The following is a 27,754-nucleotide window of genomic DNA, read 5'->3' on the forward strand; positions in this document are numbered from 1 at the left end:
TGACCGATTATTATATATATTATTATACAATAGCTGATTATTTCTTCATCATGGCACCTGTTAGTGGGTGGGATATAATAGACAGCAAGTGAACATTTTGCTCTCAAATTTGATGTGTTAAAGCAGGAAAAGTGTGCAAGCATAATGATTTGAGCGAGTTTGAAATGGGCCAAATTGTGATGGCTAGACGACTGGGTCAGAGCATCTCCAAAACTGCAGCTCTTGTGGGCTTTTCTCGGTCTGCATTGCTTAGTATCTATCAAAAGTGGTCCAAGGAAGGAACAGTGGAGAACCGAAGACAAGGTCATGGGCAGGCAAAGCTTATGGATGCATGCGGGGAGTGAAGGCTGGGTCATGTGGTCCAACAGACGAGCTCCTGTAGCTCAAACTGCTGAGGTAGCAAAAGAGGGACCAACACAATATTAAGCAGCCATAATCTTATGCCTGATTGGTGTTTATTTGTATTTAATAGTTTACTATTTCAAATAATAATAATAATAATAATAATAATAATAATAATAATAATAATAATATTAATAATAGATTAATATAAGTAAGTGTGTCTGCTGTAAATATAATGATTATTTATTTCCACACATATTTGTATGTAATGATTTACTACTACTACTAATAATAATAAATGCGTCTGCCAAATGCCATACATCTTTATTTTTTTCCAGACACGTACTTATTTGTATGTAATAATTTACTATTTTTAATAATAATAATAAAAATAATAAAGCTGGTTTGGGCGCGTGCGCGCGCACCGCTCAGTTTGGCCGGGGGTGGCCGTGCACGCGCGTCAGTAGCGGGCACGCGCGGCTCGTGCGCCGCTCCTGCTGGCTGCTCCTCAGTTGTAGTGGAGTGTAGACATGGCGGCGGATCTAAACCCTGACTGGATCTCTTGCTTACCTTCTTCATGGAGTTACGGGGTGATCCGGGACGGACGAGTGTTCTTCATCAAGTAAATATCATGCGGATTGAAAAACCTTTGGATATGCTCTTTTTTTTAATTTTTTAAAGAAGGGTTTTTGAATGAAAGCCTCCCGTGGTGGTGTACGAGTGTTTCTTCTTCTCCTTCTTTTTTTTTTACATGCTCTTCTTTCTTTTTTTTTACCCAACAGTGAAGAAGCAAAGAGCACGACTTGGCTTCATCCTGTCACCGGTGAAGCGGTGATTACAGGCCACAGGAAAACTCCAGGTAATGATTTATTCCGGCGGAGGGCATCATATATATATATATATATATATATATATATATATATATATATATATGTGTGCGTGCGCGCGCGCGCGTGTGTGTAAGACGGAGATGCAGGCAGAAAAACCCAGGAATCATGACGGAATTCTGCAGCAGTCACAGCAGCAGGAGCTCCAGATCTTTATGGATCCAAAGTCACGGGGGGCAAAAACATATGCACAAAATGATTTGCGCGTCTATTTTTTGTATCTGACAGACAGTAACATTTAACACCGCATAGTCGGTGTGTCTGCTTTGATTTAATCGCAACGTGTATTCAACTGACACCCCCCCCCCCACCACACACACACACACACACACACACACACACACACACACACACACACACACTTGGCCTAAGCGTTGCAAAACCTCAGGGACACTTTCAGAAGTAAAGCAGAAAACCCTTTTCTTCTGATCAGCTTATTTATTAGATCCCTGCTCTATTTGTGAATATTAGTGTAGGTGTGTAATGTTCAATCACAGAGTCTCCTGTAGTCTCCTGTCCACTGGTCCAGCAAATCTGTGGCTTCAAACCTGCAAGATCTGTTGCTCTTGTCCTCCAGCTGCTTTCTCACGCTAGCTCTTCTAGGCACTGAAGCCTAGAGCAGGAGGAAAAGAGCTTATATATATATATATATATATATATATATATATATATATATATATATATTTTTTTTTATCCCTTTAGATTTACCAACAGGATGGGAGGAAGGATATACGTTCGAGGGAGCGCGCTGCTTCATCAAGTGAGTTTGTTTTCAAGCCATTCAGATGTTCACGCGTTTTGGGGCTGATTAGCGACTGATTTCAGATCACTGCTCCTACACACACATACACACACCTTCTCTCTCTCTCTCTCTCTCTCTCTCTCTCTCTATCTCTCTTTCCCTCTTTCCCTCACCGTTTCATCGCCGCCTTTGCGTTTCTTGCTTGTGTCCCATCGCACACTGGAAGCAGAGCTCTGGATAAACCGTGTTTCCTCCGCCGAGTGAAAGCAGACATGACTGTTTCTCCTGCTGGTGACTCACGTCTGAGTTTGGCTGAACAGGTTCTTCTAGTCGGCCCTTCTCCTCTCCCCGGGGACCTGAGCGTTATTAATATTCCCTTTGCAGAGTTGCACCAAGCCTGATTTCGAAGCCTGCACCAGAATATCAACTCTGCATTGCAAATGACTGCTTATCCACCTGCCTCCGATCACCAGTACCTGTGCTTTGAAACCTTGGTTTCGGCAAAAAAACCGTGCTCGTATCTTTTTATTTTTTGACATCATGTGTGGTGTAGACTTTGATCGCTGACAGATCGGTTTGGAGGAAAGTAGCTGGTACTTAAAAAGTGTCCACAAGCCCACACATGTCATTACAGACAGATTTGTGTTTGGATAGAATATAACAGTCGTCGTATCTTATTGATATTATTCCTATCATGAAGGCAGACTAAAGGCAGACGGATTAGTGAGCAAATAGACCGTGAGCATAACACACTTTTATTGTTGTAACATCTGCACAATGAATGTGAGAGACAAACAATGGTGAATAGTGATTGGTTGTTGTCGAAGCCTTAGTGATCTGTGATTGGTCATTGGGAACGTGAGTTTCGGGCAAATTAAACATAGTTTTACCAACTTGGTGGTCAATGGAGTGAATTTGTTCTCTCACCTTGGATAACCTGCAGCTGTGTTGTGAGCTGGACAGCTGTGCTAAGTGCAGGCATGGAGAATAAGTCTTGCTCAGACAGTGTGCAAATGTGCAGGCATGGAGAATTAGCTGAGAACTACATGCCAGGGTTTTCTGTGGTTGGTAAGACTGATCAAATTGCTCCATTGGATAATTACTGCATCAATTAATGTTTAAATTGCACCAAGTTATTTATTGAACCCCTACTGATGAGGGGACAAACAATAGTGACTAGTGATTAGCTTCTCGTGTCTTCCGACGTGGATGTTTATGATGAGTCCTGTGGTTGTGGAAAAGATGTTACTCTGCTCCAGAAGTTGAACAATTATAATTGGGCTAAGAACTGTTCAATGCATTATTCAAACCTGGCAGTATGGTGATGAACCATCTTTGAGGAAAAAACTCACTTGGAAAAACATCTCGAATGATCAGGAAAAAGACCGTTTTTATATAGTAAAAGTAAGAGCCCAATGTCTGTCCATACATACAATGGAATTGGGACTCAACAGCTGTGTAGCCTTAGGAAAACCATTTATCAGGGAGGCTAATTGGGGGGGCTTGAATTTGCTAGAAAGCATAAAGATTGGACTCTGGAGTGATGGAAAAAGGTCATATTCAATAAGGAGTACAAATTTACCCTGTTCAAAAGTGTTGGGCAAATCAGTATAGAAAGAGAGGCGAGAGAGGTTGCTTCAGCTGGTCAGATCTAGGTTCTGTGTTCTGTGCCCAGAAAATGAGGTCACCTGACTACCTAAACCGAGTAAAGGACCATTTTTTCATGAGTTTTTATTCGCTCCATGATGGCACAGACATATTTCGAGATGGAAATGCCAGGATTCATCGGGTTCAAATCGTGAAAGAGTAGTTCAGGGACCACGAGACATCATTGTCACACATGGATTGAACACCACGGGGTCCAGTCCGTAATCCCAATGAGAATCTTTGGGATGTGCTGAAGAAGACTTTAAGCAGCACTCTGACTCTGCCATTATAAGAACACGATCTTGGCGAGACATAAATGCAACTCAGGACAGAAAGAAATCATTGTATTTAAAGCATTGTTGTAAATGAAAGCAAATGGAGGTCCAACAAAATAATATTACTGTGTGAATTTCTTCGGCTGGGCAGTATTTAAAATAATCCTGATAATAATGTTTTTTATAATAATAATTCTCTGTGTAGGCTGCAGAGTCTGCAGGAATACTCAACTAAATTGTGTTTAGATTCAGCTGCATATGGGGACTTTCACACCCGCTAGTCTGTTATACTGAACTACAAGTGTTAATTTAGTTTTTTGCACTAATAATAAAAAATAAAAAAAACTTAAACAAACAGAAAAAAATGGCTAAAGGAAAAAAAATCAAGTGAATATTATTTTGCAATGGGTAAAAAATATCTTCAGTGCAGAGAACACTGCTTTGGACTTGTGAAATTCTGAGGTAATTATGTAATGTTACTAAACATTATAATTAAGCAATTATGTAGAATGTGATCAGTGTAATTTGTTTGTTGGTTCTAATATACAGAAGATCCAGATGTCCAAAAGGGTTCGGGTCTGGAGACATACTTGGCCACTTCTTCACTTTCAGCTTTCTCAGAAAGGCAGTTTTATCTTGCAATGTGTTTGGTTTTGTTATTATGTTGGAAAATTGCTGTTCGGCCCAGTTTCTAAAGGGAGGGCATCATGTTCTGCTTCAAAATGTCACAGTACATGTTAAAATCCATGTTTCCCTCAATGAACCACAGCTCTCCAGTACCAGCAGCAGCCATGCAGCCCCAGAGCATGATGCTGCCACCACCATGCTCGACTGTCTGAGAGACACCATTTTCTTGGTGCTCCTCACCAGGACGTCACCACACATGCTGGACATCATCTGAGTCAAATGAGTTTATCTCAGTCTCTGCTCAGTAGCTGCTTCATGTGTATCTTTAATGCATTGTATCGCTGGTTTGGAAAGTTTGTGGACACCTGGTCATGAGTATGGTATGTGCTTTTTTTTAGCATCTCATGCCACAATTAGTCCTAATTTGCTCTTGTAATTCTCTCCATTTTTCTGGGAAGATGTTCCACTAGATTTTATGTGCTTGTGGACCTTTGTGTTCATCAGCCACAAGGGTGTTAGTAAAGTCAGGTGAGGAGGCCTGGGGTGCAGTCAGTGTCCCAATTCATTCCAAAGGTGTTCAGTAGGGTTGAGATCAGAGCTCTATAGCAGGCCACTTAAGATCTTCCACTCCAAACCATGTTAACCGTATCTTCATGGAGCTTGCTTTGCGCACAAGGACAGAATTTAATTATACCGCATCCGAAGACATCTCATACAATTGTGTCCCTCCAGCGTTGTAACAGTTTGGAGAACAACTACAAATGGCAGGGAAGGTCAAGTGTCCCAATACTTTTGTCCATATAGTGTATTTATTTTATATACCCTGTCTAAATGGCTGCTTTTGGTCCTGTGATTAGTCGAGGGTCCACTGAGCTACAAATGTAAATGTAATTTATAATAAATGTGAGCGATTGCATGAAGCACGACAAGCTGAAGCAAGGATCAGGTCAAGAAACTGAAAAGGACGAGAGTCACTGAACTGTGGCCATTTTCTATTTGTGTTTATATTTACGTATTAACACATTTCCAAATGCTTGTTTTTCTCATTCAGACCCCAGACAACCCCTACTATCAGGGATTGCCATATCCTGGGAAATGTTTTAAAATAGCTCCAGTAGCAAAAATATTTTGTCAGTGACAAATTATTTGGTGCCAAATTATCCAAATATTGTAGTCTAGAGCCTGTTGGAGCAGTTTTTTGCTTTTTGTCTGCACAGCGCCGGCTGCCACCATATTATTAGTTAATTGTGCTCTTGGTTACACTGTACTTAAACCCTGGATTCAGTGGTTATACTCTCAGGGTCGTCCATTTCGCATGCGGATAAATCATAGTCATCGTGTCACAGCTTCTGCACACATCTCCGACCGCTTCGCTCGCTTCGAGGAGCTTAACATCACTACAGACTGACTGATTGCTTTGAAAGCCTTTTCTTTTTCCGAAATTCTTACTTCGACAGTCACTGACCAAAGCTTTTAAGAATCAATAGCTTCCTGGTGGCAAATCCTTCGTTATCATCTTTTGAAAATGAACTAATAGAGCCTACATTTTGAAATGACGAATCACTGTGTAGCTAATTTACATTTATAATGAGAATGCAGACCTGTAGTATTGGGAGAATTTACGCTGTGCGGTTTTCTCTAGGTCTGGAAAAGTCTTTTCAGGAGAAATGCTGGTTTAGAGCCGCTATAGTGTATGTAGTGTATAGTTATAATAGAAACCAAACACCGGTTCAAAAACATGCAAATCGATGCAAAAAAATGTTAATCGGCTGCGTTCATGTTTCATGCATCACACCAAAAAAGCTGCTTCGAGACAATGTTCATTGTTAAAAGCGCTATACACAGAAAAATGAAATGAATTGAGCCACCTTGTCGTTGATTATTTTCCTGTAGCATGCCTGGTCTTTGTTTATTTCTTACATTCGAGCACGAATGATTTTTTTATATATATATTCTAATATGTATATCCTACTTTCGAGGAATTTTTGGATTGATGTTAAATTGGTGACCATTTCCATTTCCACCACTTCTGTTTATTTAGTTGAAACTAAAGCTAGCATAGGGGAGTCCGTTTAATTGGCTCTTACTTCCTTTTCCTGTGTGTTGGAGTCAGTAATGATGAGTGTGATTTGTGTTTCTCTCCCAACGCTCCCCCCTGCCAGTACTAAATGCTTCAATGGAACGATTGGAGTTGGACAACAGCAATCACTTTAATGTACTTTTCCCGCTCGGGCAAGGGGAGTCCTAGCCCGTGTCTCTCCCTCCCTCGCTATTTCATGAGATAAGAGACCTCTAGTCTGTTGGCGCCGTGTATCGCCGTCTCTTTTACACGAAAGAGCCGCGTCGCGTCGTGTATTCCCTGGCGATCTCAGATCGACATCAATAGCGAAGACTCTCAGGGCTGTGCATTTCGCATTCTCTTGACTGCACTTTCTTCCTGTTTTGCGACGTGGATTATCTGTGAATGCGAACCACAAAGCACAGAATCCACCGAGCTGACTGTTGCTTCCTCTACAAACATTTCCGTCTATAACAAATAGAATAAGGCTTTATGCTGATCTACAACTGACTCGAAAACCCAACAAGAGAAATGACAAGGCACGTCTTAGCTCAGCATAAAAGCCCAGTTCCTGCCTGTGGCCTTTGACCGGTGACTGTGTGCACTGCAGAGTCCCTTCAATTACAGCAGCCCTATATGGCAGACAGCCAGAGATTGAGAGTGATATGGGGCTATTCATTACTTCAGCTTGGGAAAAAAAAAACGTATTAACAAGTGGATTTCTGTATCTTGGTCACTCAAGACATTGCTGTGTTTTCACACATGCTGTTTGTCTGCTTCGCACCCTCATTTCTAATATGCTGTTATAACCCAAAAGCCATCTCTTTCTATGAATCTTGTGCAAATGGCCTGAAAAACACACTGCGGATGCATATTCATTGTGCTGCAGTCTGAGGATCTGCCTTTTCAATGTCACCTAGGAACAGTATTGTGATTCAGAGATTGTCTTCACAGCAGCTGCTCTGCAGCAGGAGCTCATATGTGATTCTTTCTGTCGCTGTTGGTCTGTTGGTCTGTTGATCTCGCCTCTCTGGTCATAGGAAGTGATGATGTAGAGCTCGATGGAAGTGTAGATGTGACCCGTGATTACCTGGAGTAAGGAATGACAGAGGGGCTTCACCAGGTGCATCAGAATGCCATGGTTTTGAGGGGAAAAGCGTGGCTGGTATCTTTGTGACTGATATCAGTAAGGATGGTGTCAATAATAATTACTGTAATTAATAATGATATTGATTGTGTAATAAATGGTCCAGCTATTTGTTTCTTAGATATCCTAGGTTTTGTGATAGTATTCGTTATTATTGCTGTTTTACTTTTAACTTTAAATCATTAAATTTTTTTGGGATATATATAATAGACATAAATGTCTTTTTTTTTTTTTTTTTTTTTTTTTTTTTAAATGAATTACTTTTTTTCTGCCAGTTAAATTTCAGTACAATTAACATTTTGGAATGTAAAATGCCTTCAGGTCTCATAAACTACCCCTAAAGGACCACAATACATTTACATTTACCCCATTTGGCAGGTGCCCTTATTCAGAGCGACTTACATTTTTTTTCTTTTTATCTCATTCATACAGATAAACAGCTATGATTTGAAGGGCCTTGCTCAGGGGCCCAGGCGTGGCATCTTGGGGGTTGCTGGTATTTGAAATTGTGACCTTTAGTCACAATTTCCACATTTTTGGATTAGATCCAAAATGAAATGACTTAAACTTAACCACCATACATGAGCATGCTGAGCCATGAGGGCTTCAGTGCTGTTATTTTTAATTCACATGTTTGCTAATGAGGTAATGCTCAGAGTGTGTGTGTGTGTGTGTGTGTGTGTTGGGGTGTCTTGGTTGATTTGGTTGATTTATCTCCATTGGCTGTTGTGCTGAGGTCGAAAAAGCAATTGCACTTCTACAAATGATTCAGGCCTTATGTGGCCACCACCTGACAGGAAGTGGTTAAGTCTAAAGGCACAGTAATGAGTCAATGTGGTGGTACAGAGCTGAAAGCAGAGTGTTAAGATTTATGGTTGACTGGAATATCTGCCTACTTGGATAGTAGTGAGGAGCAAAGCAGTTGCCTTAAGTTTTTTTTTATTTGATTATATCCATAAACGTGTGCACGCATGACTACTTTGACAAACTATGACTTTGTTTAACAGCAGTGGATTTTGCACCAACAGAGCCATAAAGTGAGACAGTCACATTAGCATTCAATTAAGAAAGTGAAATAAATGGGAAATATAAAGCAGCAACATCAATAATCATACAAGTAAAAAAAAAAATTATTAATGACTAAATCTCCCAAATCTAATCTCATATTCCTTTTGTGAAACTATTGTGAGACCATAATATCATTAGCAAACAAAGATGACATTTTGCATTACACTGTAATGGTCTGAAACCAGAGACCAATATTATAATATAGATCAGGGTTAGGGAAGAACACGACAAGAGAGAATCAAAGTCGGGCAGATCATTGATTCTGGGATCACTTGTGTAGACCAGAGAAGTGTTGTGAAGAATCAACTGTTCAATATTGTGTATATACTGTATGTGTATCAGAGGTGTAAAGGGGATCTGAAAGTCATACTTGAGTAAAAGTTTAGACACCTTACTGCTAAAGTCACCAATTCTAATATGACTTGATTAAAAGCATTAGAGTATCTGATCTGAACAGTATTCGAGCATTTGACTCGTATTAAACGTAGACTAAAGCTGCGCTAGTCCTCAATACCAAGACACACGTTAGTGAAAAGCCTGTTGACTTGTTGAAAACTGGAAATCTCTAAATCACATCAACCAACAACATCAACACAATAGCCTCAAGCTGTCGGTCAAAAAACAAAGAATTGTAAAGCAATTTTTTAAAAGGTTTTTCAATTAACAAAAGAAATGACAGTATGGAATTTGACAACTTGCTGATTCGCCTTCAGGTGGAGTAGCTTCATTTGGCACACAAAGACTAATCACATCTAGAACCTTCAATGCCCTGTAGATAGATATCGCCTCTTCAGCAGAATAAAGTCACAGCAGTGCAATTGGTAACGTCAATTAAAATATAGTGGAGTAAAAAGTACATATACTGAATTATAAGTGTAGATGAGTAGAGAGTAGAAGTTGATTATAGCTTTGATATGCAGTGAAAATAGAAAGTAGGCAAAAAAAAAAATACTTAAGTACAATAACAAAGTACATTTATTCAAATAATTATATATATATATATATATATATATATATATATATATATATATATATATATATATATATATATATATATAATATACACACACACATCTTTTAAGTCATTACAGAATTGGAAATCTGATGTGTTTTGCTCCTTGGATAGCCATGTCAGGTGACCTTCAGATCAGGCTTGAATAAGTAAAATATGCAAGTGCTACTCTTTAGCTGAAGGTTGTGATTTCTAAGAAGGAAAATAATAACGTTCTTTCCTCCAAAGATGGAAAATGACAGGATTATTAATAAAAGTTTTAAGTGTGACAGTTGTTGTAGAAGTCCTCTTTAATGCTAGTTAAAAATGCTGATCATTCGTTTTTAACCAAACCACTGGGCAAAGAGTCAAAAGGGTAAAAGTAGTGCCAGGAATCTAGCTGTGTGTGTGTGTGTGTGTGTGTGTGTGTGTGTGTGTGTGTGTGTGTGTGTGTGTGTGTGTGTGTGTGTGTGTGTGTGTGCGCAGTCTTGATATTTGCCAAATTGAAATTAGAGAAGTGTATTTAAATGCGGTTTATGCCGAGTCTTGTTGGGTTTTCCAGATGTTAAGAGGTCAAATGGTGTATAATAATAATAATAAAAACAGGTTTATATTTTCTTTTCCATCCATAACCAGAATTTTCAATCCTAACTTGTAAAAACCATCCTCACCTCTAACTTTTGAGCAGTTTTGTCACCTTCACTCTAATATTGGTTCTAATTTGGTCAGCTTGAGTCTCAGCCTGCTCTGTTCACATCTACTCTCTGCTCGAGATTACACAAGATTATATTTGCATTGGGGATCATTTATGTGTCGGCATCAGTGATTAAAAACAAGTGCACCAAACAGCGTGGGATATAATATTGATTATTAAAGCGAATGACTTTCTTGGTCAATAATATTTTGAATAAGAAACTAGTAGTGAAACGACTTATTCTTTAGAATTGTCTTGTCTTTTTTTTATTGTGGTCTGGATTTCAGTTTAATTAAAACCCATCAGAACACAAGCTATTTATCAGTTTTACAGCGAACCAGCAGTGTATTCATTAAACAACACACGAAACTGCGCATCAACTCCCAACAGATAATCGAATGTGAACAAGTTTTTGTTGGGAAATGAAGCTCTTTAGCTGTACTCATGTACAACTTACATAAATCAGTGTGGCTCAGGTGTAGCAGCATGTGTTCATCTCTCTTTCACTGACTACACTGTGTGTATGTGGAGCAGTTTTTAAAGCACAATGCTGAGATTTCCATAACTAGCAGAACATCATACTATTCAAAATCACTGTATTTATAGTATATACTTTCATATTTCATTTATAACTCTTAAGACTTTTGTTACATAATTTGGTGTATATTTGATGGGGGTGTAACGGTACACATATTCGTTCAGAAGATTTTCGGTACAAGGATTACGGTTCTGTACACGTGTACCAAATGCAATTCTTTTTACATGCAGAACGTAGTTGAAATCCAAGTTCCCTAAGAAATTTATTAAGTGATGGACCAAAAATTAGTTTATTCTCCAACTGCAAACCAGGAAGTGGTGAGTGCAATGGATTCTTTAGTGTTTTAAGTCCAGCTTCAAGAATTTTTTTTTAAAGAAGAAAATCCTGTGTTATGTTTGCTGAATTTAGCAGATCATATCTTTATAGAAAATTAGAGACACACGCGCACACACACACACACACACACACACACACACACACACACACACACACACACAAACACACACTCTCACTTACATACACATCTGTATTACCCAAATGGGGTCTAACAAATGTAAACTATTGAATTTTTCCTTTTATTTTATTTAATCTATTTAATTTGTGCCAATTTACTTGATATCTCAATTTAATCAATATAATACAACTTTTTTGTATTGCATTAATTAGATTTATTTTATTTTATTTGTATAAAATTGTATAAAATAATATTTTATATATAATTGAATCAAGCAGGCATTTGATTCAAAATAGTTTTTAAAATGTAAACTGTTGATGTTTACAAATATTAATAATAAACTGCATTAACAAAAAGCAAGCTTTTGCATTTTTTCCCCCCATAATAAATTTAGTGTATATACACACACACACACACACACACACACACACACACACACACACACACACACACACACAAACACTTTTAAGTTCAAGTTTATTTCTATAGTGCTTTTCACAATAGACATTGTCTTACAGCAGCTTTACTATTCTTTATATATATTAGGGGCGTTTATTTTTATATCATAGAGATAAAAATAGATGCTAGCATGGTGGTATAACACGCAGTAGTAAGTGGCCAGTGTGTCTTATTACTGTTAATCAAGATGGCTGACAACAGTGTTAGTGTGTGCATGTAACAGCGTGTGGAGATGAAAAGTTTCTGGGGAATGAAGGTGTAAAAGGTGGATATCTACAGACATTTGAAAGGTGTGAAAGTGTGAAAGATGGCCGTACGTCCCTGTCGTGGTTGTTCCCTGATGACGTTTTAGGAGGGTTCAGGCTGAACTATTAAACTATTAAACTATACTATCAAATCATTCAATGGTGAATCTTAGTAGGCATTGAGTTAAATGCTAGGATATGTGTATAAATGTATCAGGGCAGTATGTCGATAAATAACTGCAGTTTAAATTAAACTTGAAATTTGGTTTTGTATTTCATACACTCAACAGTCCTGGTTTGACTTGAACGCTCCTGGTATTTCCAGTATGTCACACATGAGATCTGTATTGTGCTGTACAACCTGAGATTTTGTTTCTATTGCATACCTGAATTGTTGAACTGTTTCGGCTGATCTTTCCTCATAACATTCAGGTTTTCTTGACCAAACCTTATTCATTGAATCTTCTCTGTCAATCATTGTGGAATGGAAAAAAAAACAAAATCCACATAAATATATTTTTGCTTGCGCGGTTTGCTTGCAGATGCGGGTTGCGAGCTCTGACTAGTGCACTTTCTGACCATCCAATCAAAGGACATGAAAACGCAGACGTTATTGTGCCCCTGCTGGATGGTTTTAGTGTGGCTCGCAATCTGATTGGTTGAACCAGCAGCTTCAAGTAGCATGGATTGTAAGCTACAGGGCGCCCGCATGCAAAACATAAAAGTTCTTGTCTATTTATATTTTTATATTTAATAGTTTATTATTATTAACATTTGTAAAGATTAACAGTTTACATTTTTAAAACAATTTGAAATAAAATGCCTGCTTGGTTAAATAATATCTATAAAAAAAATTAATCAAGTGAATTAAATACCCTTTATATTGATTCAGTTGAGTAATTGATTAAAATTGGCAAAAAATAAATGGAAACATTTAATCAAATAGTCCACATCTGTATTACCAATTTGGTTAATACAGATGTGTATATTAGTGTGTCAGTGTGTGTTACATTTGATATTAAATTTTCTGCAGATGTTTTACTTAACTGTTCTACTTATTTTCAGCATTCTTTAACAAATGTCTTTCTTCCATCCTTCATTCATTCACTTCCTCAATATGCAAAAAAAGGATTTTCTTTTTTTTTGTGAAATTCTTGAAGCAAATGCAAAATAATTTATATCGCTAGCTTTGCAATGGCAGGAAGTGGTGGTGATTTAGCATTTCCTGTACGGCGTGTGTAGCCACAGTGACACTGCGCTAACTTTATTTATTTATTTATTTATTTATTTATTTATTTATTTATTTATTTATTTTATACATCTGGCATTGTTGTGTATGGTTTTAAGTTTAATAAAAAAAACAAAAAAAAAAAAGTGACTTTTCGCTCAAGTGGCTCAACTTTCGGTCCGTCACTTAATACATTCGCGAGGCAACTCAGAATTGAACTGTGTTCCGCACGTAAAAAAGGCTTGTATTCGATACACACGTGCACCGAGCTTTACTGAATAAAGCCTCATTTGCATAAAGTGACTGAAATCAGGTGTGAACTCTGGATGAGCGCTGCTTAAAGATAAGTAGTAGCATTTCCCCGGAGGTTATCCACTTCTCCTATTGTTATTTACTGTTTTGTTATGATAATTGCTGTTCACTAAATAGCTCAATAACCAGCATGAGAGATGACTGAGTGCCGATTCATTCATTCCTCCCGCCTGCGTGCGAGAGCTCAGAGGAGTGTGTTCTGCTGACGCCGGACTGTCGGATCTCTCTGTACAATGCAGCTGATTTATAGGTGGCTTCACTGAGGAGGTCAGTGTAAGTATTGAGTTATTTCCACACCGTCGCCCTTTTGAGTAGGTATCCGCTTGGGGACTGCTGTGCGGTCACATGACCAGTCTTTAGGAATAACATCAGATCGGAATGCTGCTATGATGCACGTCTTCTGAGATTTGATGTATGGCATTGTCATTTCTGGTGCGAGTGAAAAGCTTTTTAGACAATACATCTTTGCATAAAACACGATTTCAAGAGCCCAAAAAATGATCCGTCATCCAAGGTATGAGGAAATGTGGGGAAAAATTCATTGCTGTGTAGCTGAAATTATGAAGGTGTAACTAGACTGGAGGTCAACAGATTAATCGGCTCCGGTAGTTGATTGCTAGAATCGGCTATTGACAAAAACCCCGATATAGTTGATGAATTATAGTTCCTTTTACACACCCTGTCCAGAGTGCGTTATTCCACTCATACCACAATCATCTGCCAATATTACAAATGTTTAATTCATCAATGAATCCTGTCACACGTACTGATGGTTTGTAGCAAGATGTAATGTTGTGAAACATCCAAGACGAAAATCTGGGATAAATAGCGTTCCTTTAACGCCATTTACTTTCTCTCTCTGTCTGACATCCGTTCTTTTGCAGAGAAATACATTTTGTGAAGCTCCATGACAGTTTCAAAGGACTGAAACCAGAAACCTTTTCTGTGAACGTTCCAAAAGGGTCTCAGAAAATGTATTTTTGACGATTGTGCATTTTGTTGCACATTTCACGTGGTTCCGTTGCGCTACATGCAGCTCGACCCGTACTTTATGCCACTGGTCGGTTTGCTCGGCGTGAAAGCGAAGCCCAATATGTTAACTCGCTGGGTCGGTTATTGTGCGAGAGAAATGTGCGGGGAGTCTGTGCTGTGTGTGTGTGTGTGTGTGTGTGTGTGTGTGTGTGTGTGTGTGTGTGTGTGATTCACAAAGTTGTGACCTATTGCCAGGACTCACCGCAGCTCGCTCTCTCCCTCCCCCTCTGCCTTTTCTTCCACTTATAACCCTCCCTGCAGTTTTCCTGAATAGCTTCCTCTGTGCAAGTAAAAGGCAGTGGTGTTTTAATTTCACACTGCCAGGCTTCTCTATTAACAGTTTTACCAAAAGCCCTCTGTTACTGTATTTGTTAATGTTAAACATCCTGATTTTGTATTTTTTTTTCCATCATCCGCCGGAGATTTATGCACCACACCTTCACCCACTAAACACGTATTTCATTGCCACGCATCTGTATTTTCACATTATGGCCACGTTAAAAAAATAACCACCATAAATGACTCTCACTACTGTTTAGTGTTTTGTATGAAGTGTTTTTTATTTATTTATTTATTTATTTTAAGTGTTTGCACAGGCCAGGTGAACAGCGAGACCTGTCTCTGTAATGACTGACATGAAGCTCAATCAAAACAATAAGTTAACAGACATTCAAACTCCCCTCGATATTTACTTTGTAGTAGCAATTGTAACATTCGCATCGGTAAAAAAACGATTTATTAATATATAATTATTAGTAGATGAGCTTTAATTTTATTTAGAAAGTGACCACTATTTCATACCATTTTATACGTAGATTGTTATTCTTCTCCTTCCTGAACTTTTTCTCTCATCGCCATCGCTGCCACGTGAATATGACATATCACAGCACTACGGCGGCTGAGCTGCGACCCGAGTCACATAGAATACAGATTAACATGGCAGAGGCAGAGCTGCAACTTCCTGCAGACACAACAGGCAAGAACGACTGGTTTTGTTTAGTTCTTTTTCCCTTTTTTTTTTTGCACTTTTTTTTGCCGTGTTTGTGGAAGGAGACACACGTTAGAAGGCACTTGAGTACATTTATGATTTGCTGTCTGTCTGAACCAGAGAAATAAAAGTAAACTATCAGTACAATATTGAGTTGCATAGCTTCATATTTTTTCTATTGCATAGTATTGTGTTGAATCTCATTGTGTTGAATCAAAAACAGATCACACTGCATCGTACTAGCGGTGAATCTTATCGTATCTGTAGCTGCTTTATTTGTATCTTTAATGTATCGTATCGTTGGCTGTGCATCGAGCTGCGGATTAGTTATGGAGATGCATCACTACTCGTGTCACTCTACACTGTGGATTTCAAATGTATATCAAATTCACAGAAAGCATAGCGAAAGCACAGAATATCTCTGACCTGGCAACATTTCTTTTACTTTTTATCTTGCAATCATGTAGCATTATTGCGGACATACTGACGTAACGACTCTCTCGGTTTTACACTTTTACAACATTTGTATGTAGTACTGCCCTTATGCTGTTTGACATAGCTACTGTTTACATATAGCCCACAAGACTCAATACTGAATTTACACAAATGAACCACGTTTTTCACGAGTCCCTTGTTTGTACTAAACAGCGAAACTGCCTGATGATTTTAAAAGCATTTTCTTGAACTTTACATTATTCAGTTTTCCAGCATCTTTTGCATGTTTTACCTCGTTCCTACTCTGCTATGTACTTTTGAAATCCATTTTTTATTACCTGGGACAAATGAGGGACAGTATCCCAAGAAGGCAACGTAATACATTAAGAGCCAGAGAAGTGTGAGCTTTTCAACAGGTTGGTAATAGTAAATTAGTTGTATTGCATATTCTGCAAGATGTATGGAAACTTCTGGCTGTATTAGATAACAATGACTTCAGGCTCTAATATGGAGTACACGAGCACATTTTATTACTAAAAAATATGCAAAAAATAAAAAGAGAGATGAGCCAATTAGCATGTAAATCTGTGCTGGTGATCTGTTTTGAACACTGACATTAACTGATTTCACATGGACGCCCCAGTGGCGGAGACGGGTATTTTTTTCGGGGTGGCCCAGCAGGGGCCGGCAGTTACTGTAGGGTGGAACAGAAAAAATCATTATGCAAACAAACCCATACCCATTCAACCTCAAAATACTTTTTAAAAGTGCTCTGCACTCCTGGTCTCAAACTTTTAAGAATGCTGGAATACCATGCTATTTTTGGAAACTCACGTTGCCCATCAGTGATAACCGCTGAGCATCAAGAGACTTTATCCCAGACATTATCACGTAGACATGATTGAGGTTCTCCTAGATCAAAATTATTTATGTCTTTTAAAAAATGCAATTGTGAGCGGGGTGTCCAGTGGAGTGGCCGTGATTATGTCCATGGGTGGTCCTGGCCACCCCTGGCAACCTCTGGCCCTGGGAAGCCCACTCCATTCCCCATACTCACATGCTCTCAACTGAACTTCTGCCCCAATTTTTAGCTTGTTAATTTTAAACTATATAAATCAGTGTATTTCAGACTGAAATGTATCAGATTTTACTCAGTAGTGGTCGGTTTATATCAGTAAGAGGAGCTAGCATGATGATTTTGACTTTGAAATTTCTTTTACTACAGTACTTTACAAATAAAAATTAGGTGATAATTCAGTTCAGATCGGATCATTTTAGTGACTCGGTTCTTTGTATCTTTTTCATTAAAATGAACAAATCTATTTGAGTTAATTTTGTTCCTTTGATCAGAAATATAACGAGATGTTACATCTACAACCAGCAGATTCCCCAAAACATCTACATACACTAACTTTAACTATAGTTCCAATAATTGATATTTGTATACAGTATATGTAACTGCAAAGTGTCTGTGGAAGTCACACGACTCGGACCAAAGGACGCATATGATGAACCATTTAATTCTGTTTCCTGTGTCATGCACTGCATGACGACGACTTGGACCAGAAGAGTCGAGAGGTAAACTGTTTAGTTCTGTTTCCTGTTCCAAACTATCGAGATTTCCGATGCTTTGCTCAAACGTCCAGTAGAAAATGAACAAATCGCTCTTTAAGACTATTCGTTCTTCTGAGTCACATTAAAGACTTGTTCAAAATGAACGCAAAACTGCAAAAAAAAAATGCAAAACTGTTCATGACTGTTGAAGTCCTAAGCCAATAATTAAATTGAATGAAAAAATATAGAATAAAATATTCTGTAAAAAATATTCAACATTAGATTAATTTCCTATATCCTTTATATTTCCTATATATAGATTAATTTCCTAAATCCTTTTCTTTTATAAGTTTTGGTTTTTGGACTATTAAATAATGAATAATGTTTTTAAAAGAAACTTTGATCAGGAAAAGATTTGCTCTGGTCATTATGAGACTGAGATAATGCTATAAAATTGTTCAAGTCTGGCTTTTTCAGTCTGTGTGGTATATTATTTGCAGTCAGTCAACCCTCTTTTTGCCCTTCAGTTTGTGATTGGTCAGCGCTGTTCCGCTGCTTTTTCTAGACCGCATCTAGCTGAATCGAGCTCATCTGTTTTTGTCATACTTGCCTCTTGCCGTTCCTTTTCCTGCCAATCCCTTCTGCATTTGTGTGACTTTATACATTCATTGTGAATAAATATCAGATCGGTGAATTAGTATTCATGTCCTCTAACCCAGCACTGGCTCTCCCTGTGGCCTGGTGCAGCTGCAGTGAATCACATATCAGGTTCGATCTTACTGAATGTGAAATATGAAAAGGTCAGGCTGCATCACCAGCAGCAACATCGAATATTTATTTATATCGCTCGTTTGGCTTCTAAATCTGTGTGCTTTACATGTGAAAGGGTCCAACTCAAAAAACAAAGCATTTAAGATGAAGCCTGCTGAAGACCCAAAGAAACACATACACACTTGTATATAAATATATAATATCCAGACTCTGGATCGGAAGGTCACAGGTTCAAATCCTTGCACCACCAAGCTGCCACTGCTGGGCCCTGGATACGTAACTATCTGATCATATATTCTACACATAGTTGCATGTGTAAACAGAAGCAGTTATAGATGCCTTATAGACTTCAGGACTCTTGTAGTCTCAGGTGGTTTTCACACTGGGCGGTTGGCAGCATCCAAATCCGACAGAATTCAGTGATTTTTCAAAACTTTTTTTTTTTTTTTTTTTACTTCTGAAATAATCTGCACCATGCAAAAACTTCCTAACCCTCATAAATGAAAGGCATATTACTTTATATTCTTGAAAGAGATTTTAAGGATTTCTGGGTCATTTTTCAGGAATAATAATGAAACAAACAATAATAAAAACAAATCTAAAAAAGATTTTTTATTATTATTATTTACTAAACAAGTGTTAAAGGAAATGCATTACTGTACTAAAATATGCTTTTTGGGAAACCCAAACACTTTTATAGCGCTTCTAACAATAGGCATTGTCCCAAAGCAGCTTTACTTAAAGAGGAAATAAAAGAATATATAAGTTTGTTCCTTGTAATTGTAAATTTATTCCTAATGAGTGAGACAGTGGCGACTGTGGTGTGGAAAAACTCCCTGAGACGGCATGAGAAAGAAACCTTAAGAGGAACCAGACTCAAAAGGAAACCCATTCTCATCTGGGTGGCACCGAATGTCCGTTTATTACAGTTCCATAGTTGTTGAGGTGTACGGTGACGGGTGCTTAAATGGAGCCTGTGGTCCTGAGCCATCGTCGCAGACTGTTGATATTAATTAAAGTCCAAATCCATCCTCAAAGTTCCTGAGTTGCTCCGTAATCTTACAGCTCCCAGGTCGTCGATGCGAAACCATCCCCAGCCAGCCAGGCAGCTCCGAGGAAAGGAAAGGGACAGGAACACTGGTCGCTGGTACCTCAGGAGCATGTTTACACACATCCCTGTGTCTCAGAATAATAAGTGACTGTTTCATTTTCAATCGCGCATAAATCTAATAAACGAAATCATTGTCATGCTGAATTACAGTTTTCATCCTGAATTAATTTATTTTCCTGCATTTTTTACAATTTTATTATTTTTTTAAAGGCTCACTCAAAGCAGAATTATTTATATACAGTCTCAGCATGCTTCAGGACGCGTTCCTAGATGCATTTTAGCCACCAAATGTAAATGTCTGTCTCAGCCACATTTGAAAACCAAAACAAGTCCACGCGCATAGTCTTCGAGCCCTCCATTACAAACAGCTGATGCGGTCGGACTCTACTTGGACACGATTTTTTGTGTCTAGTATTATCCTGCTGATCTTTGGCTCCAAATACACTTTCCATGTAGTCTGCACTTCCAGTAATCCCCGCTGAATCCTGTCTGGAACCCTGTTGCCACTGCAGGAGACGCTAACTGCAGCTTTTCCTCGGCTCCTCCCATGCGCTGGCCAGACTTTCCATAGTCACTGACTTCTGTCGATTTTAACATTTTAGTCTTTTGCAGATTCTGAATTCAGCAGCCAGGGTGAGGATTAATAGCTGCTGAATATATGGTGGGATGATCTGCACTGAGAGGCATATAGATTTGGCAGATTTGGTTTTCTTGTGTCTCGGGTAGCTGCCTTTAGTAGGAAGTATATTGTTTGCATGCCACCCTGTTTATAATAGGATTATGCAGCTCAGAACGAAAGCTCTCAGTACATTCATTGTGAAATATACAAACTGCACATATGTCGTTATATTCTCATTCCAGTAGGATTAAAGAATGTGGTTCTTTAGAAAGGTTTTCCCTGACATGACAAGTCCTAGAAAAAAATAAAACCTAAGAAATCTATATGATGCCAGAACCCGGTGTGTAGGTTGTGCTGATGCTCAGCCGCGAGTTGCGTGGACATTCTCATTTTCTGTGATGAACAGAATTTAGAACACTGAATTGATTTTGGACCCGGAGTGGCTGAGCATGAAAAGCTGCCGCTGATGGATTGTCGCTTTGGCAGAAAGGTGTTAATGAAGCGTGCAGAGTACGGCGATTAAATGCATATGAAGGTAAATAGCTTTGCAGAGATTTGCTGGATTACTCGCTTAATTCAGGTACACAGAGGAGATGTTGATCATTGTTAGCAGAGGATTTAGCAGTGGCGGGTCGGCAGGGCCTACAAGGCCTCTGCCTTCTTAAACTATCAGAATCACTGACTTATTTTTACATTTAGAATTTTTTTGTCCATAAATATGAATTAAAATAGTCTCAATAGTCTTTTCTCTTAGTTTCATAGCGTTGCCGCTTCGAAGAGTGTCGGTTTACGTTGGTGTTTCTACCCAATCAGCCATCGCAACACGTGTTGTGCCGGGGTCATAGGAATCTGCCGTGAGGTCTGCAGAATCTGCAACATATACACACTATATGCTGCTTGAAGCTGTTGCTTTAACCAATCAGATTTCGAGTTGGCAACATTGGGGCCATCTAGCAGGCGTACAGTAACCTCAGCATTTTCACGTTCTACTGGACAGTCAGAAAGCGCGCTAGTCGGAGAACGCAAACTGCACAAGCTCAAATATATTTGTGTGGATTTATTAGCTGTTTTTTTTTTTTTTACATTCATAACACAATGGCTGACAGAGAAGAATTCATTTACTTGGTCGCAGATACACTTAAAAGGCCATTTACAATACGGTCTTTTCAAGAAAAGCTAGACATTGCGAGGTCAGTCCGATGGAATCTGCACAACAACACAAAATTTCACATCCCACAAAAGTGCATGAAACCTGAGGTCATATTGATGCTTCTGCAAGAGATGATGTAGGCAGGCAGTGCAGCTGTGGCTACAGTGAAAGGAGACGTGTTGAATCTTTGTTTAGTAATGATGCAACGCTCCGTTATACTGTGTTTCCGTATAATGTGGGAGGTTGTAGCTTAGTGGTTAAGGCATTCGACTTCGGCTCCAAAGTTCGTGAGTTCAAATCCCAACCACACCAAGTTGCCACTTCTGGGCCCTTGAGCAAGGCCCTTAACCCCGTATCTGCTCATTTGTATGAATGTGATCATTGTAAGTCGCTCTGATGAGAGTGTCTGAAAATGCTGCAAATGTATTGGTTGGTTGTTTATTTTTTTTATTTTTTTTTTAGTTGTGGCATCATAATGATTGAATTAAGAGGCGAATTGATTCAGGCAGGACACCACTAAAGGCCCAGGTGTGAAACTGGCCAAAACTGAGTTTCAGTAATGATACCATGTTTCCGAACATGGTAGTGAATGACTTTTTGGTATATTTACAAAGTAACACTGCTACCTACAGTAGGTCTATTTAAAAAAAAAAAAATTTAACTGTCTTCTTGGATTAGCGCACATGCTTTCATGCTTTTTACCAAAAACTAGTTCCCTTCGGCTTGGCACTTGCTCTTCTGGCAGTCAGAATAACATAATTACAGTATCTTAAAATTAGCTGGAATCCGCAGCAGGACCGAACGTTCAGGAACGTAAGGAATAACATTTTAAACTGTATTCTCGAACAAATTTCATAACAAATTGACACAAAGTGTAGACGAATTCACCAAGGTACCAAAATTTGCTGATTTTAGCAACTTGTCTTAGAGCGTAACCCCAGGTTCCGGGGGGTCCACTGTACACTGAATATTTTTGGGTCTAGAAATCAGAATTTCATCTAATAAGAATAATTTTATTGCCAAATATCACGGGTTGCATGCACAAGGAGTCATAATGTGCAGGTGCTATACAATATCAAACACTATTAAAAACACTAGGAAAATAAAATAAAGAAAGGAAAAGACAATAACTATACAGTTTGTGCAATGTATCGAAAGTGAGGTCAATAAAGCAGTTCAATTATCATTTTTCCCAAATAAGTCCAAGGTACATAGTTGCACTATATACCAGTCGTTGTTAATTGTGTTAATGTAGCACATATGACACTGTGGGATTTACATGATTCCAACGTTATTGTTTATGAAAGCGGTTTGGCGATGATGGTGGGTTCTTGGTGTTTTTGATGAGGTTTGTTGCAGATGAAAAGTTTTTTGTGGCGTGAGGTTTTGGTCCTGATGGTCCGCAGCCTCCTGCCAGAGAGAAGTGATTTAAAAAGTCTGTGTCCAGGGTGAGAGGGGTCAACCACTATCCTAGTTGGATTCAGGGCTTCAGGGTCCTTGAGGTGTAAATGTCCTGCAGAGGTGGAAGATTGCAGCCAATCACCTTCTCGGCAGAGTGGAGGCTCAGTGCAGTCTGCTTTTGTCTATAGTGCCAGCAGTATATCAGATAATGATTGAGGAAGTAAGTATGGATTCAATGATGAAGGTGTAGAAGTGCACCATAATTTTCTTTGGTAGGATGAGCTTCTTTGGATGTCACTGCAAGTCCAACCTCAACTTCCAATGAGGCCCTGAGAGATGATGGTTCCCAGGAAGTAGAAGTGGTCGATTTTGATTGCGTTGAGCTGCAGGATGTTCTGACTCCACAAGGCCATCAGATGGTTGACTTCCCACCTGTAGGCAGACTGATCCCCTTCAGGGATTAGACCAATGAGGGTGGATCAGTATTTCACGAAAGTAAATACACATTTAAGCAACCATTGTAGTAGATCTTCTCAAGGGACAATACTATAGAAATTGGATATATTTTACCATTGTTATCCAGCACTGCTTTAATCCTCCTGGGCATAGAATTCAGCAGAGCTGCACAGGTTGTTGCTGGGATCCTTTTCCACTCCTCCACAATGACATCACAGAGCTGCTGGAAGTTAGAGACATAGTGCTTCTCCACCTTCCGCTTAAGGATGCCCCACAGATGCTCACAACATTACCATCACCTTCAGCGTCCTCAGCAAAGCAGTTGTCATATTGGTGATGTGTTTGGGTTCATAATTATGTTGGAAAACTGCCTTTCAGCCCAGTTTCAAAAGAGAAGGCATCAAGTTCTGCTTCAGAATGTCACAGTACCAGCAACTGTCATGCAGCCCCAGACCATGATGCTGCCACCACCATGCTTGACTGTAGGAGAGACACCATTTTCTTGGTGCTTCTCACCAGGGTGTCAACACACATACTGGCCACCATCAAACAAATGTATCTTAGTCTCATCAGACCACAGGACATAGTTCCAGTAATTCATGCTCTTGGGCAGGTTGTGTACAGCAAACTGTTTGTGGGTTTTCTTGTGAGCGAGTTTCAGATGAGGCTTCCTTCTGGGACGACGGCCATGCAAACCGACTTGTTGCAGTGTTCGGTGTACGGTCTGAACAGTTACAAGCGGACCTTCCCCTTCTGTAATCTCTTTTTATTTACTTTTGTAAGATACTGTAAGTAGCTTTACAGACTGGTGACTGGTGTTGTATTTAATTTCAATTAAGTTCAGTTATATTAGTATAGCACTTTTACCCATGGGCATTGTCCCATCTGTAAAGCAGCTTTACAGAGATAAAAAGGTTATAAAATGTGAATTTCGTGATATTTAAATGTAGAGGCATTAAACAAATATGTCGCATTTTCCAGGGTACACATTTTGGAAAAGTGTAAAAAAGTATGGAATTTGATTTGAGTGATTTCCAGGTCTGGATTATTATGGAAAAAAGAACACAGAGTATCGAAAAATATTTGTGTTTCCATGCTATTGCCCTATTCGGTTTTTAAAAAAACATAAAATTACAAATTTGTAGAAATATTTTGAATTTATCAAAGGCTACAATAATCTGGATAAATTCTGAAAACGCTCCGGATCTACACTTTCATTTTCAATCGTTTCCCAAAAGCTGCTCAATCACACTGAAACGTCTGAAAAACGCTTGCGTCCCTTTACTTTAGGATCTACTTTGGAGAGTGTTTTCAAAAAGCTACGTTTACGTTGACTGAAAACGCCGTCTCGGTGTGGACGGAAGGCTGAAATGAAAAGAATGCGCGTTTTCAAACAGAAACGTGTTCATCTCGGAATTGTCATGGAAAGTTCTATGGGCTGCCATATACAACGTAGTCAGAAGCAGAAGGAAAAAGAAAAATAAGGCCATTCCATTACTTTCAGACGTGACTGTAGGCGAAACTGTCGCTTACACCTTTGTCCTGGACGAAACGCGTTCACCACATTGACGTTAACTCTGATGCCCGATGATTTCAGTAATGCTTTTTAATGTGTTTTATTCTTTACGTATTGGAACTTGCCAGGAAGATTTATGTTTGTATGGTGGTTACTTTCAACATGGAGAACATCGCAGAATGCAGAACGCTGAGCATTCATTTGCCTGGAGGACTTACTATGCACACACTCTTTATGAACACCTGTACACTTGCTCATTTATGCAGTTACTGTATCTAATCAGGTGGCACCCGAATAGCTGAATAGCATTCTGATGCTGAGATATGATCGGCTGATTAGATAACTATATAAAGGAGCAAGTTTTTATCACAAGTGGTAAGTGATTTTGTGTGTGTGTGTTTGTGAGTTGCAGGACCTGGAAAGAAGCACTCAATAATTATATGATGATTATAGTTTTTCTAGTTAGAAGCCATATACAGTACATGTCTAGGGTATAAACAGACCACTAACTAACATGGCAGCATATTGAATTTGCTGCTGGCTCAAAATTTGCTTACTTCATCAGGTTGAAAATGGGCTGTAATAACTGCAACATTTGTCACGGGAACACAGTAAGGCTCTTCCCATATCCACAAATGTTCATAGTCCTTTTCTTTTAATAACGGTCTCCATTCCAGCAGTTAAGCAGTAATTACGTACTTTTAAGTTTTAAGCCTAAAACCCCAGTGTACAACATGCTGGTTAATGTTTAAATGCTTTGTTCAAGATCATTGTATACAGTAAAACGTCTAAACCGATTCCGCAGTATTCTTGGCAAGGCATTCTGATTAAAATCTGAACTATTTTAGGTTGATTAAATCATTGTTGTTTTTTTTTTGGATGCAACACGCCCACTGTCGGCATCGTGTACTTTAATTCCTCTGATGCTTTTTATCATTCTGCTGCTTTGACAGTAAACCCAGTAGGACGTCTTACTTTTAAATGAGTTACTGTGTACACAAGTATTTACTTTAATCAACAGAGAGGCATTTGCTCTTCTAAATCTAAAACCCTGCTCACTGCTTTGGTTGTTTCAAGGCATGGGGGTTGAAACGGCATCATTCCAAGCTCCAGTTTACAACTTCCTAGATAAAACAAATGCGGCATTTACAACCGTCGTGTCTCTCCGTCCTCGAATAGGACACCGAGCGCTTGATTAATCAGGTCAGGAAGGTTGGAGCTATTGCAGGACTCCGTCTCGTCGTATTGAAGTCAGTGACAGAAGAGAGCGCGAGTAGTTTTAGGACTATGAACATTTCTTGCCCACACACCTTAGAGATATCCAGGAGATTCAGCCTTGAGTCATTCCGCCAAGGTCCTCAAAGAAGCTCGGTGGGTTCACCGCTATCATTTTCAGCAGTGCCTTCTCTCAGCACATTATCCTTCCCTCTGTTTTTCTCAACAAAAAGTAGGACACCCTCTATTTGGAACACAAACAGTCGTGCAGAAGCACATTATTGACCGAAACATGGGTTTTAAAGGATTGGATATAATCAGAAGAACTCTCTATACGTGTGCAAAATTAAGCAGCAAAACAAATTTCCATATCCAATGGTTCTGCGTGATATTGTGCAGTATTGTGTGCGCGCTTCAGTTTTTAAGTATAGAATTAATATCATGAAAACGCTGAACTTGCTTTCAAATAAGCCGCAAGCCTTTAGTCAAACCGCCGCTCGGCTTCGACCTCTATTACAAAATCAATTCAATTCATTTTTATTTGTATAGCGCTTTTAACAATGAACATTGTCTTAAAGAAGCTTTACACAGATAATGTGGTGATAAAAAAAAAAAATACCTTTATAAGTAAGTTGTTCCCTGATGAGCGAGCCGGTGGCGACTGTGGCAAGAAAAAACTCCCCGAGATGGCATAAGGAAGAAACCTAGAGAGGGACCAGACTCAAGAGGGAACCCATCCTCATCTGGGTTGCACCGAATGTCCATTTGTAGCAGATATATGATGTTGCGGGGTACAGTGATGATGATCAGAAGCGAAAAGTAGTCCTGAGTCAATGTAGCAGACTGCTGACATTAACTACAGTCCAATCCATCCTCAAAGCTCCCGGTACTCCGGAATTTCATGGAACCACCCAAGGTGTTGATGAGAAACCGTCCCATGCTGCACAGAGTGGCCTCCAGTCAAAGAGAACACTATCCAGAGGCCACATATCTTTCATATCATTAATCCACAGCTAGTTTACGCTAATGATGGAGATGCACTCAGATGCCCCAATTGTAACCGTAATATATGGTGAGTCTTAAAGAACGCTGATCAGTATGCGGTCGTATTCTGTAATTTGGTAACAAATTTACAGTAAATAATTCAGCAAAACGGAGCAATTTATAGTACGGTGATGTCTGAACTGTACAGTAAATATGTATATGGCAGTGGGCGTGTGGATGAGCGAGCGGAGGGTGGTGTATACGCTGCTGCGTTCGCCTGCCACGCTTAATATTTTTGTACAATTTTGGCTATTGTAAGATTAAAAAATCGCAAGTCGAACCTTTGGAACACGGGGACCATCTGTAAAGTTTCCGTTTGTGAAAAATCATTTTATGACCCCCTGATGACCAGTAAAAATACACTTATGGGGTCCCCTAAATTAATTTTAGTAAAATATATATGAATTACACAACTGGGGACCACCATAAGAGTTTAATTTGAGCTGTGAATGTTTGTATGATCGAGTATATACTGAATAAATATAGGTGGAATATACAGTGGTGCAAAGAGGCAAAGTGGATGAAGCAGTGCAGCACAGATAAAAAGTGACAGTGCAGCAGTGTGTTTGTTGACATTATATGATCGGCTGTTCAGTGCAGTAACATTCACAGGAAAGGAGGTATTTTTCAGTCTGGTTGTGCGGGACCTGAGGACCTGAGGCACCGCTGGTGTCTGCTCGATGGGAGAAGGGTGAATGGTTGGGGTGAGAGGTATGTTTGATGAACAGCGTTTCTTGTAAAGAACAG

At 39.1% G+C, this 27,754-nt stretch overlaps 1 protein-coding gene across 15 annotated transcripts in view; it reads left to right on the forward strand.

Annotated features, from left to right (window-relative positions):
* The first annotated feature begins 792 nt into the window (after positions 1-792).
* plekha5 (pleckstrin homology domain containing, family A member 5) overlaps positions 793-27,754 on the forward strand; it is a 123,030-nt gene continuing 96,068 nt past the window's right edge. For 12 of the 15 annotated variants that reach the window (XM_046873371.1, XM_046873370.1, XM_046873372.1 and 9 more), the window contains exons 1-3: positions 804-964; positions 1,125-1,201; positions 1,932-1,989. In XM_046873371.1, the coding sequence (XP_046729327.1) occupies positions 873-964; positions 1,125-1,201; positions 1,932-1,989 (227 nt within the window). In that variant the 5' untranslated portion in view covers positions 804-872. Of the gene's footprint in view, positions 965-1,124; positions 1,202-1,931; positions 1,990-2,200; positions 2,450-27,754 lie in introns of those variants that run through there. The other 3 variants (XM_046873387.1, XM_046873388.1, XM_046873386.1) reach the window with 3 other exon arrangements.

This window comes from Silurus meridionalis, chromosome 18 (assembly GCF_014805685.1).
Source record: "Silurus meridionalis isolate SWU-2019-XX chromosome 18, ASM1480568v1, whole genome shotgun sequence".
Taxonomy (NCBI): Eukaryota; Metazoa; Chordata; class Actinopteri; order Siluriformes; family Siluridae; genus Silurus; species Silurus meridionalis.